The 13,131-nt window shown below is 39.2% G+C and overlaps 1 protein-coding gene across 3 annotated transcripts; it reads right to left on the bottom strand.

The window, feature by feature from the left end:
• Positions 1-1,627: 1,627 nt before the first annotated feature.
• On the bottom strand, positions 1,628-9,857 carry LOC143362597 (WD repeat, SAM and U-box domain-containing protein 1). 3 transcript variants are annotated; one of them, XM_076803023.1, is made up of 18 exons: positions 9,310-9,857; positions 8,305-8,433; positions 8,008-8,179; positions 7,794-7,939; positions 7,415-7,644; positions 6,984-7,222; positions 6,788-6,878; positions 6,510-6,622; positions 6,261-6,403; positions 5,651-5,852; positions 5,360-5,505; positions 4,899-5,110; positions 4,520-4,800; positions 4,322-4,412; positions 4,098-4,192; positions 3,827-3,988; positions 3,225-3,372; positions 1,628-2,472 (listed from the first exon to the last, which is right to left on the bottom strand). In XM_076803023.1, the coding sequence occupies exons 2-18, from the start codon at positions 8,421-8,423 to the stop codon at positions 2,309-2,311; spliced, it is 2,754 nt and encodes a 917-aa protein (XP_076659138.1). In that variant the 5' UTR covers positions 8,424-8,433; positions 9,310-9,857; the 3' UTR covers positions 1,628-2,308. The 3 variants fall into 3 exon arrangements, with proteins under 3 accessions (XP_076659138.1, XP_076659059.1, XP_076659219.1); XM_076802944.1 differs by lacking the exon at positions 9,310-9,857 and adding an exon at positions 8,797-8,819; XM_076803104.1 differs by lacking the exon at positions 9,310-9,857 and adding an exon at positions 8,500-8,769.
• Between the last annotated feature and the right edge of the window lie 3,274 nt (positions 9,858-13,131).

Below are 13,131 nucleotides of genomic sequence, written 5' to 3'. Positions count from 1 at the left end.
GTTATTCGAAGGTTCGAATAAAAAAGGTATCTTTATTCGACGAGTATCGAATAAATAATTTTATTCGACGAGAATTTATCCGACGAATAAAGATACTTTTTTTTATTCGAAGCGGATTTATTCAAACTTCGAAAAATCTTTCATCTGTATCTTTTATTCGGAGGCTTCGAATAAATGTTCGAGTAACTTTTGCCGAGCGCGGAGCTTCAAAGACCCAGCGACGACAGACGACATACAATGTAAGCGGATGGAAAATCGCGCACGAATGAAAGTTTAAACTTTTAGATTGTTCAATATATCCTCATAAAATTGTGACGTGCGAATGGAGGGGATTTTCCTGATGAAAATGAGGTCAAATTCGGGTGTGATAGAACAAGTTTCACTGATACGTAATGTTACGATAAAAATTACAATCTCATTAAAGACATTCCAAATGATGTTGTGTTTGGACTCATTTTGATCGGGATAAGCTCTACAACTGATTCGTATTAACAATATTGTCCTGATTAAAAACATAAAAGCATAAATTGCCAATAATGTTGGATTCTCCATCTGCTTACATTGTAGGCTGTTGGTCGGTCTTTATAAAAAAATCTTTATTCGTCGAATAAATTCATTACGTGTGGAATAGAGATAACATAATTATTTTTATTTGATGCGTAACAAATCATTTTTTTATCTTTTATTCGCTGTTTGAAATGTCTATTTCAATAAAAATTTGCCTATCTTTGCTCCTACAATTATATTATTTTATATTATATTAATTCATCCACGTGATTCTCTCTCAAACTCTATACTATTCTTGGAACAATTATCTATAAAAACAAAGTGTAAGGAAATGATGCTTGTTCATGAAATATTTTTAAATTACAAATTAAGGTACCTCATATGAAATTTGAAGTAGAAATTGATTTTCCTAAAATTATGCTTTAACACTTTCTTACGAAAAATATTTCTACGAATTTTTTGTCCTTGATATCAGTTTTACTTTCAATATTTTAAATCTTAAAAAGCAACACTAAAAAAAAATATCTGTTTACGTTCGTCGGAGAATGTAGCATTTGATAATCGATATGGTTCCGTGATGATCAGATGATTCACCTTCTCACCGATGAGAATTTCCTTCGTGGTCTTCTGCACCGACGAGATACCGTCGTTGGCCTTCTGTTTCTTACTCCAGGCAAAATCTATCCTAGAGGGCGGTAGACAACACCGTATTTTTCAAGCGACACATTCTCCCGTAAGGCTGGCAGTCTGTATGTATCTCGTCGGTGGCACGGTTCTGTTTCAGGAAAGACGACACGGTTCTGTGCCATGCTAAAGCGGCGATGTAACGAAAGTGGGAACGTCGAAACCCCGGGCGTGAGCACTCTCCTATCCTCTCTGTCGGTGCCTATACCTCGTTTGTGATAAGATGACTGGACTGCTTTACTTCTACATCTCGTCTGGGATATTAGTTCCATAATATTAGTTTCGACCGATACGGTAGGATGTGACATAGAAATGGTAAGGGGGCTCTAAATTACTCGAGATGTGTGCGATATTTTGTTTAAATTAACTATGTTAACTATGTTTTTGTAAAACATAGTATTATATATTAGACATACGAAATACATACGTATATATGTATGGATATAATATAATATAATATCGCAATTTTTACAATACTTTTTTATCGCCATCATACAACGATGTATCGTGTTTCTTGCGATGAATAATTATTGTTATCATTTTGAAAATACATCGAGTTGGAGTATACATATACTCATATACATATACATAATAGTAGATACTTGTACTTGTACAAACAGTGACCAACTGTTTTAGAATTTCATAAAATGTTCTACTTCTATAAACAGTGCCATTAATTTTCTGTCGTGTATCAAGAAGTCATCATATGCGTTCATACGATTATGGAAAAATGTACATATAGGAATTAATTCACTCTAACGACTTTGATAAATATTTTCCAACCTGAAACGATAACAGTTGGATCATTGTATTCTTCAACGATTCTTTGTGCGTATATTTGCGTAACGTTGTTGGTCCTTTTCGTAGAATAATGTGTGCGCAGTGCATACGTTATGTAATCGTATAAATAAAATATTTTCTCGTACACTTGACCATTTCAAATGAGAAACTTCGTGTGCGAAACTATCGAAAGGTGTAGAGATACATATATAGATATGTACACATATCAAATATCAACTATCAAATAACAATAGAAGAAAATGTTTTTCATTGACTCTTGTAAAATTCGTACGGTGCTCTAATATGTAACCTGGAAACTACTATAAGCATCGGTCTCTCAAGTTTCTGGCCGCCTTCCATGAAGAAAAGTATATATCATATTTCTGAGTTCAACGTTCGGTACAAACGAAGTGTCTTGGAGAGATTTATTGGTCATAGGACTTGTATATTTTCCACATAAAAACCATTCGTTTATCGCTGCTCTCTCATACGTGAATCCATCTGAGAAAACGAGGAAATGATGACACGATTGCGATGTTACACAGTAACAAGTCTTGATCTAACAAACTAACAGGCGAACTGACTAAGATCGTACAGCTCCGGCCGGCTAATTGTTACATCAAGACTTTACTGTATACATATATGTATATGTACACTGACGCTTATTAATATTCGAACACTCTTAAAAAGACGATAACTTTTTAAATATTGGACCATACGACTTGGAGTTTTTGGAAAAGTTAGAACAATTAGTTTACTCCCTGATGTGAAAAAATTTTTTTGGAAATTTATGGTCCAATATTAAAAAAGTTATCGTCTTTTTAAGAGGGTCCGAATGTTAATAAGCGTCACCACTGTATGTATATTACGAACACAGTTATCGATTATACAGCAACGGCGCCCACGATACCTACGGCTCGCATAAAGCATTCAAATCCTTTACGTTTTCTTGAACGCACAAGGGTTCAATGTACCAAATAACATTTCACAAATAATTTACTATACGGTCGGTTTCAGTATACCGTAACCGCAACATAACATAACATTATTTCGACGACTTTGACCATTCGAAATAGTGGTACATATTAAAGGTACGCGATCGTACGGCAATTGCCGTGTACGATAACGGCAGTTATCGATCTCATTTTCGTTGCGAACCTAATCGGTCTATTGCTAGCGTGTATCGCAAGAGCCGGCGCCATATATCACGCACTGTATACCCAATGTATGCACTGTAATATATCATCTCATACCGGAGCATCGAACAGGTTCCTTCATTATTTCATGCGTGATAGGACATAAAAATTCATGAGGAATTTCAGCATCGTCTATGGAGGCTTCTACGACATTGCTTTCTTCGCGTTTCAACCAATATAGTTGAGTTTTAAACACATCGGCCATCTAAAAAGATAAATATACACATTGAAATGATGTAGGTACATACGGAAATGATGTAAATTCTTCTTTGATGGAATTCTTCAGGTACACTATTATCATTATATCTACAGTGGAATTCTCGTTACGAGTCAGTTGCGCGATTCTGGCGACTGAATCTTAGACGAAATCTGAGGTTCTTGCCGAGCGTCGCATTTGAAATACACAGGGCACGCTGGAAACCGAAGAGACACATTCGTCTATAAGTCATAAGCCTATGACTACTAACCGATAGTGACAAGAAGACTGAGAAAATCAGAGAAGATTGAGAAGACTGAGTCTTTCTCCGTTACAATGTTGCACGTAGCTCGACAGACGGTTCTCGAGCTTAGTTCCCCTGACTCCAAATCGTAAGGTTGGCACTGATTCGTAACGAGAATTCACTGTATATCACGATAAATCGCGATATCCTCCGCCGTACTTGTTCATCTTGTTCGATTTGTAGCATTCGCGTTAATTGGTCGTCCGACACAGTAAGCAGTCGACGACCAGTCAGAGACGATACACGGGCTCTCTTTGCCAATGCTGACAATCCTATTTCCTGCAGCCATTTTAAAGTGTCATCAATCCTCCAGTCTGCAACCTGGTGTATTACATACAAGTTTCGCAGTGTTAGTAATTTCTTATGAATTTCACTGTCGCGCGTTGTCATTAGAAAAACTGCCGTATTTCGAGTATTTAACGTTCTCTACCTGTTTCCTGTTCCGTTTCAAATTATCGATCAAGATGTTCTGCGAAATCAGCTGCTGTGGTATTTTCCAGATTAGAATAGTTTTGTCCAATGCACCTGTTCGTTAAAAGGACTTGGTTAGCGATTTTATTGAAACTATGAGACCGATACGTATTGAATAGTATCTCTGGGTACGAACGCACGAATGCGCATATGCGCGTATGAAATAAACTTGAATGCATTAACCTGTAATAAAAAGTGACATATTCTCGGAAAATGTACAAGAGGTTGCGAGGCTTTCGTGTTGTTCCAGTACGTACAGGCAATCTCCAGAGTACTAAAATCACAGCGTACACGTAAGTACAGACGCGGTATCTCATTTCATACGTACGACGCGACGCGATGCGACGTGCGGCGGATGTGTGAACACTCCCGAGTACTCACAATACTCCAAATACGAGCTGTTCTGTCCGTTGCTACGCTTCCTAGCATTTCACCTTGAATCGGAGAAAATTTAACGCACGTCACGTTACCACCGTGTCCAGTCAAAACCTTTTTCTGTTTAAACTGGCCCTCCGAATCGTTACACCCGGCACTACCGCTCCCTGTCGTGAGCGTCTCGCTATCTTTAGGCGTTGTAATTTGCCACAACTTGACCAACGAGTCGTTGCCGCTTGTTGCTAACAAATAACATTGCCTACCATCGTCCGTCAGTCTTCTGCCGGCTTTCCAAAGTAATGTACGAGCAATATGTAGTATGTATATGTAGAGCGAACGATACAATGATACATGTTTTGTCACACTTCGAGATCGATTCGCTTACCTGTAAAGCTATAATTGCATGTTGGACTAAAATCGCAACCTTGAACGCCCAAGTCGTGCGCTTCCTCGCAGATCATCAAAGCAACGTTACTACCCTTATCGTCCATGGTATCGAATAATCTCCAAGTTCCTTCATTGCAAGCCGTCACCAAATAACGAGAATCATGCGTAAAAGCGATTGCGTTCACTGCATCGGAATGACCTCTGAAAATACTGTGTCATCACAGTTTTGATAACTATCCTAGTTCCCAGTCCGTTTTCCTTTTTTATTTAATTCTACTATTACAATGTTTCATATTACACAATGCGATATTATACATACAAATATACTATACATGTATGTATGTATGTATGTATGTACATGTGTAATAGTAACACCAGGGAGAAAAGACCTATTTTCGACGGAAATTCATTGAACAAAGGCAGACATATACAACATAACTAGAAATACGATTGAAATACCGAAGTTCCACCATATCGTTCACATCCCATAACGTTGCTCTTTCGTCGTCTCCAGCTGTAGCAAGTTTGGATCCATCCGGTGACCATCGACAAACACGAATACCGTAACCCGAGTTTACGAAAGAAGATTTTGCTTGGCACCCATTCTACGGCAGCGTCCATTGTAATCAAGAATGAAAAACGTACATATATGTTTACCTAACTTACAATATGTATAATATGTATCATAATAGATAAGTTATATACGTGCATGTGCGCGCACGATCACGCGCACGTACTACATATATGTACCTCCGTATTCCAGATGATAGCGGTACCGTCTAAAGAACAAGAAGCGAGCATAGTACCGCAAGGACTGAATTCCACATGATTTATACTATATTTGTGACCATCCAATGGACTGTAAGATTTCTCTTGACATTTAATAACAGCGTCGCCACAATCTTCCACTTCCTCGACGGTTTCGATGCTCCACACGCGTACCAACTTGCCCCTGCATTAGGGAAGGATTAATAGATCAAGTTTGTACGTACACATAAATAGGCGAGTGCCTCGAATGAAAAATTCCTCGTACAACAATACAGTAGAGCGTCGATTATCCGAACCAGTGAATGGAGAGACAATCTTCGATGGTTCGAAAACAAATTAATGATTACTTTAACCAATAAGTTTTGTTAGCATCAACTGTATGTGTATAATTACTATGTATCAATACATATATTTTGAGTACACATTTCTAAGTACAGCAGCTCTTGTATTGAGTTAAGTAATTTTAAAACTGTTCGATTATCCGAAGAATTCGATTTTCCGAACCACCTCGGTCCCAATTAGTTCGGATAATTGACGCCCTACTGTAATTGCATTTGACACAGTTCTATTCAATGAATTCATGTCGGCTAACCCCGATCCGGAAGCGATAAGGTGGTTTCCATAACAAGCTACGCTGTTTACTACACCACTCTGCTCTTCTAATCTTTGGACAAGTTGCACGTCGTTGACCGACGTCTCTGCATTTTTCATCACATCGTGTTCGTGTATCGCGCTCTACGGAACAAAGGTCGGGTTGCATGTAAGTACCTACAAACTCGCGATAATCTTCCAACGATTTTGCACGTTCCACGTTACCGTGTTCGCGAACCGCGATCTCTACCTTTTCGTGGTCTGTCATCGGCAATGCCGTGGACACAGAGTTTCGCGAGAGTTCCGAGTCGAGGCACAAACTGCCCGTTAAATCCCAAACGATCACAGACTTGTCGTTGGACCCTGCACCATGTATACAAGTAGATATTATTGTAACGATCATTGTACATATATATATAAAAAAAAATAACAATTGCATGTAGAAACGCCTGTCGATCGCGTCGAAACGCGTCGACACGCGTTTCTTTCGTTTACGCCAACAAAGTACATAAATACTATCAATAGTACCAGTCGCTACTAAATGTCCGTCTCTCGAAAATGCGCAGCACGCCACGTATCTATTGTGACCCGACAATATCGCCGCTACCTTACCCGTGTTCTGGAAATGAAAGTTGTTTCAGTTGTCTCATCGTTCGTGATGATGTCCGTGCATCGTATTCCATCTTTCGAAATTGAGTAGCGAATTGTTGCAGCGAAAACCTACCGTTTCCCAGATTACCGCTGTTTTGTCAAGGCCACTACTGACCACATATAATCCGTTCGAGTTGAAACGAACGCAAGTCAAGGCACTACTATGCTTCTCCAGAATTCTACAGACGGTTATTTTGGCAGTGAACGCTTGAGCTTGACCCTTTGCTTGTATCACCGTTACATCCCATAATTTTACGCAATGATCGTTCCCGCACGTGACCAGTTGATACAGCTTCGTGAATGGTTCATTGCCTGCGTACGGAGAACGCAACATAACATTACCAATTCCATACCGATTTTAGTATGATTTCAACGACTAATATATATGTGTAGGAACCGTATATTTAGCTAGCTATGTATGTATGTATGCAAAAGAGTAGGTATATATACTATATAGTAGTATAGTAGGTAGGTAGGTAGGAAGATATCGTGTCGTTTACGTACTTGTAACTTCTTGAGAAGTCGAAAAATCGCAAGAAACGACACCTAAATCATGAGCATCGTCTATCCAGGCAAACGCGGTAATTGCTTGTTTATCAGACATGCACGACGAGTCGATAATATCGGCAGTGGAAAATAATTTTAAGACCCCAAAGGTGCAACTTGTAATCAACCAACTCGAGTCCGGCGAAAAGCATACGCTCTGTATAGCACCATCGTGCTTTTGGAAAGATCTATACAGTACAGTATGTGAACATAGGTATCGTTTCGTTCCATAAACGCGCACGCACACACGCAGGCACGCACGCACATGCGCGCGCGCACGTGCACACGTACGAACAAATAAATAAATGTTACCCAAAAAGAACATGAGATTTTTTACTTGATTAAATTGCGTCGAATCAAATCCCAAAGACATACTTGTCCGTAATCTCCGGCAGTTGCGAGTAACGTAGAGTCTGACGAGAATCTACAAACTCTTACAGCTTCGCCACCCACTTGAACCATAGTGTGAATTTTCAATCCCGTCTGAGGAGAGAAGCGACAAGCATATTCGACGAGTGGCAAAATCTTATTCAGTCAAATTCAAAGCATACCCGTAAATTCCACAATAGCGTTGTCCCGTCTATGCTAGCCGAAGCCAACATTGTCGCTCGGGGGCTTACTTTCACCGACGTAATGCCATATTTGTGTCCAATCAAAGGTGAAAAGCACGCTTCCACGTATCCGCTGCACGCTTTCCATTGCCAGACTCGAATGCGCTTATCTCTAACAATCAAAGTAACGGGCATACTATACATATACCGCAGCAGGCAGCAAGTATATGCATTGTTTTGATATTGTACACGTATGTACACTACAGTACAGTATGTATGGTAGAACGATAATCTTACCCCGATCCAGTCACCAATACACAATCGCTAGCGAAATCAACGCTCGTCACGTCACTCGTATGAGTCGTTAAGGTTTGCAGAGCTTGCACATCACCTATGTTAACGGCGGCAGCAGTCATATTACTCTTACTGAAAACAACAAGAATACAATGTCTTCCCTTTCATCGTAGTCACCTTGCTCATGGTTTCGCGCACTCGCTTCTTTATTTTTCTTCTGTTTCAAAATAAAACCATTGAACTTTCGAACAACTAGGAAGTTTCGCGCGTTCCTCAACATCAAACGACACTCGAAACGTGGTTTAATAATTTCCAAGCGAACCGATCGATTCTTATCGCAATCAAATACGCCTTATTGCAAAACTATCTATTGTAATTGGCAATCGGCATGGCAATCGCGAGCACGATCTATTCTGTATGACTGTCGCTTCTCGTTCAACGTATCCCGATTAGGAAAAAACTACGTGGTAAAATAAAACATGAAAACGTTCAGACCTTGACATTGATTTAACCTGACCGTTTCGTAAACGTGGCTCTATTGTACAGGATGTTCGGGAGCTATGTACGTTTGATTGGGCGGAAACCTTTTAAGTAATTTGTACTTGCGTGGTAGCGGTGACGGTAGCGGTGGCAGTGGTCCTCGCTCTTTTAGAATCCGAATTTAATTTATTCATGTCAAACGATCCGATAACAGATCCAAGTTTTACGCAACGACGACAAATTGAAGGATTCGAAAAGTTTCTTTCTTTTTCGCAGAAAACTTTTCCGAAGGAAAATTACTCTATTCGGATAATAAACAACGATGCCCATTCTAATGTGCACACCACGCAAACTATATTGTATCGTAGAATTCAATGGAAATGGAAATGGATAATGGAGACTCTGAACGTGTTCCATCCCTTTACTTCTTTACAGGTCGAAATATGTAGATATCAGTATAAAATACCGCCGACAAGCAACGGGATACCGAGGAAGGTGTGCAAAAACCAGAAACGTCTAGGTACTTACGTTACACGTAGAAACGCACATGTATGAAACGTCACTGCGAATTCAGGAAATTACGCTTGAACTGCAGCATTTTATGATGTGTTGTACGACGAGTAACGCGTAGAAACAGGAAACTTTTTTCAGGAAAGCATTCAATATTATGATGACGCTGAAGCGTTAAACGCATGTCTAGTGCTCATCCGGTAAAATCGATATTGCAGGAATAGAATTTGTTTTACGAGAATAACTATACACCTCCTTTGCGATCAAGCACTTTTGCTTATTATTTACGATTATTGTTTACGATCAAACGACAATTGAAACACGTTCCAGCTAAATTCTTCGGAGAACCTTTGCAAACAACTGGCAACATTCCTCGTAGACGATTGATAGATTCCCGTCAATTATGAATTTCAAACTTGACTTTTCTCACACATTTTCGTACGATCCGAATGACCTGTCGTTCAGCGATTTCCATTTTGAATATCATTTATATTATCAAAAAAAAAAAAAACTGGAAACGATTGAATTAGACACATACGAATATGCATATCCGCTATACGATTACATATGTAAACGAGTAGCGTGCGTGCACGACATTGCAAAGCATCACGCGGCGACGCGACGGCATCAGATCGATAGACACAGAACTTAGCCCTAGTTCAGACACGGCAAAAACCGCGCGGTTTGAACGACGGACTGTGGACCCCGCGGTTAGGTTTGAACGAATATGAAGACGTTGGGGATAATTTAGACACGATGCTTAATCCTACGATGCTTATTTACATTAACAATCTGTCGTTCAAACCGCGTGGTTGAAAACGACACTTACAAGATGATGCATTTTACTACAGACGAGGTACAGGAGTAGACCAATCACCCAATGTATTTTTTTGTCTCACGTCCGCGGGGCTCTAGAGCCCCCTTACCATTTTTGTGTCACATCCTACCGTATCGGTCGGAACTAATATTGTGGAACCAATATCACAGACGAGATGTAGGAGTACGCCAGTCACCTTATTATACTGTTTCGTGTCACACGATATGAAATACCGAGTAATTTTAATTAGAAATCTTAATGAGAATCGAGTATCTTGTATACTTCGAATAATCATGCATAAAAGTTACTTTGACATGCTTTAAGACATGCTCAAGACATGCTTTAAAAGTTACTCTGTATCTCGAGTACTACCTGGTACTACCAGAGAGGAATGAGAGTGCTCACGCCCGGGTTTTCGGCGTTCCCGATATAGTGCTGACATCTGCTCAGCCTTAGCATGGCACAGAACCGGTCAGTCTTTCCTGGAACAGAACCGGTCAGTCTTTTAGCATGGCACAGAACCGGTCAGTCTTTCCTGGGACAGAACCGGTCAGTCTTTTAGCATGGCACAGAACCGGTCAGTCTTTCCTGGGACAGAACCGGTCAGTCTTTTAGCATAAAACTGAACGCACATTATTTTTTTAACCAGGATTAGAACGTACAGCTTAATTGTTGTATATGAAATATGTAACTAACATGTAAATCTTGTGTACAAAATCTCTAATTAATATAAATTAAGAATAATATTAATTGTAATGATACGTATTTTATTTTTTTTTCCAAGTTTGTAGTTGCAAACTTTAGTTGTAAAAAATGGAAAATCCGGAAAAATTCGAACAAATACTGATCTCATATCGAAGTTTAAAAGCGACCAAACTGAATATTAATTTAATAATGAGCTATTGTCATCAACACTATCTTAAATTTTTTCATATATATAGCTACTGTTATTATTAATTAAAAAAAATTTTCTTTCATGAATAAATATTTTTTCCACCTCAGCACCATAAGATTTTTACTAGATGACTTTAAAAACACATTAGAACTATTTTTAAATAATTTTACTCGAAAACATTCTAGTTTACTCTTTATTTCACCGTTCTACTAATTTTTTATGGGCTGCATTGCAGCTCTGTTTAACACCCCTTTACAACCCAATACCATGGTACCATCCATATTCAAGGAAGAACAATTTTTTACGACGATCATTGAAAAAATAAAAGTGTTTCCTTCATTTCAGTCCTTTAGTGCGTTGGTGACGTAGCGCCCAGCACACCTACCTGTGTTCTGTGTCACATCTGGAGTTTTATGGTACGCTAACAATCCCTATTGAGTCGCAAGCCAGACCATACAAACGAATGCATCCACAACTTCCAGAGACCTGCCTCCAAAACTAATTAAAGGAAGGCTAGACATGCAGTGTGTACTAAACTCCTCAAAAGAGGTGGATTCCAGTCGCTCGTGTCATAAACCGCATTCGATACTTCATCGACAGGGTGATCTTACATATTTCTGTAACAGTTCCTGAACACATTATCATTCATCTAAAACTGCTTTGTACGACATTACACACGCCACATAATTTTTATTTTCTAATTTTGTCAAAGTAGTATATATAACAGAATCATACAAGTGTCTACAATTACTTGAAATCCAAAATACAGAGCGTTTCTTCCTCTGCGACTGTAAAAAAAGGACTTTAAAAGAATGTTAAGATAACAGGTGGGCTGTCCTTCCAAAAGGCACCTGTGGCCAGAGTTGGGCATTATTTAGATAAAAAATTATTTAAATAACGATTCGAATAAAAAATACTTTATCTTTATTCGTTATTCGAAGGTTCGAATAAAAAAAGTATCTTTATTCGACGAGTATCAGATAAATAATTTTATTCGACGAGAATTTATCCGACGAATGAAGATAATTTTTTTATTCGAAGCGGATTTATTCGAACTTCGAATAATTTTTTCATCTTTTATCTGTATCTTTTATTCGAAGGCTTCGAATAAAGCTTCGAATAACTTTTGCCGAGCGCCGAGCTTCAAAGACCCAGCGACGACAGACGACATACAATGTAAGCGGATGGAGAATCGCGCACGAATGAAAGTTTAAACTTTTAGATTTTTCAATATATCCTCATAAAATTGTGACGAACGAATGGAGGGGATTTTCCTTATGAAAATGAGGTCAAATTCGAGTATAATCGAACAAGTTTCACTGATACGTAATGTTACGGTAAAAATTAGAATCTCATTAAAGACAGTCCAAATGATGTCGAGTTTGGACTCATTTTGATCGGGATAAGTTCTACAACTCATTCGTCTTAACAATATTGTTCTGATTAAAAACATAAAAGTATAAATTGCCAATAATGCTCGATTCGAGTCGTTGGTCTTTGAAGTCCCGAGCTCGTAGAGCCGCGAGATATCGGTGTGAAACAACTACCAATACAATTGCAAAAATTCTTTATTTTTCATTATTTTTTTATGGGACTTGCGCCAACTAATTCGTGGCATTCTTTTGATTAAAATGACACTAAACGCGGTACAGATTGGACTGAGTTTAATATTTTTAATTGTAGATATATTCGAAGGCTTCGAATAAATCTTCGGACCTTTTGCCAGCTCGACGAATAAACGGCGACGACGGCCGACGAGGACAGACGAGCGCCGAACGTCGAAGATCCAGCGACCACCAAACAGCATACAATGTAAACGGGTGGAGAATCGCGCATGTTCCGTCCGATACGGAACACCGTACTTGGGGGTTCCCTGTAAGGGCGCATGGGGCACCGTACAGAGGTTTACTGCTTCCGCATGTCCGAGGGGTACCGCAATAAACCGCCGCTACGGGCCGAATTGGGGTAATTCTAAGTTATAGTTAAGGCCTGCAAAATCATATTTCGAACTGTCCCTAAAACTGTTCCAAGGCCAACATGTGCAAACCGTATTTTCCTTTACCTGCTGACTACCCCTATACACCCCGCTTCATCTTTCCAGTCCTATATATTTGTCTTCACTTTCCTT

This window comes from Halictus rubicundus, chromosome 1 (assembly GCF_050948215.1).
Source record: "Halictus rubicundus isolate RS-2024b chromosome 1, iyHalRubi1_principal, whole genome shotgun sequence".
Classification (NCBI taxonomy): Eukaryota; Metazoa; Arthropoda; class Insecta; order Hymenoptera; family Halictidae; genus Halictus; species Halictus rubicundus.
Note: the sequence above shows the minus strand (reverse complement) of the source record. Positions and strands in the feature narration are given on the sequence as shown.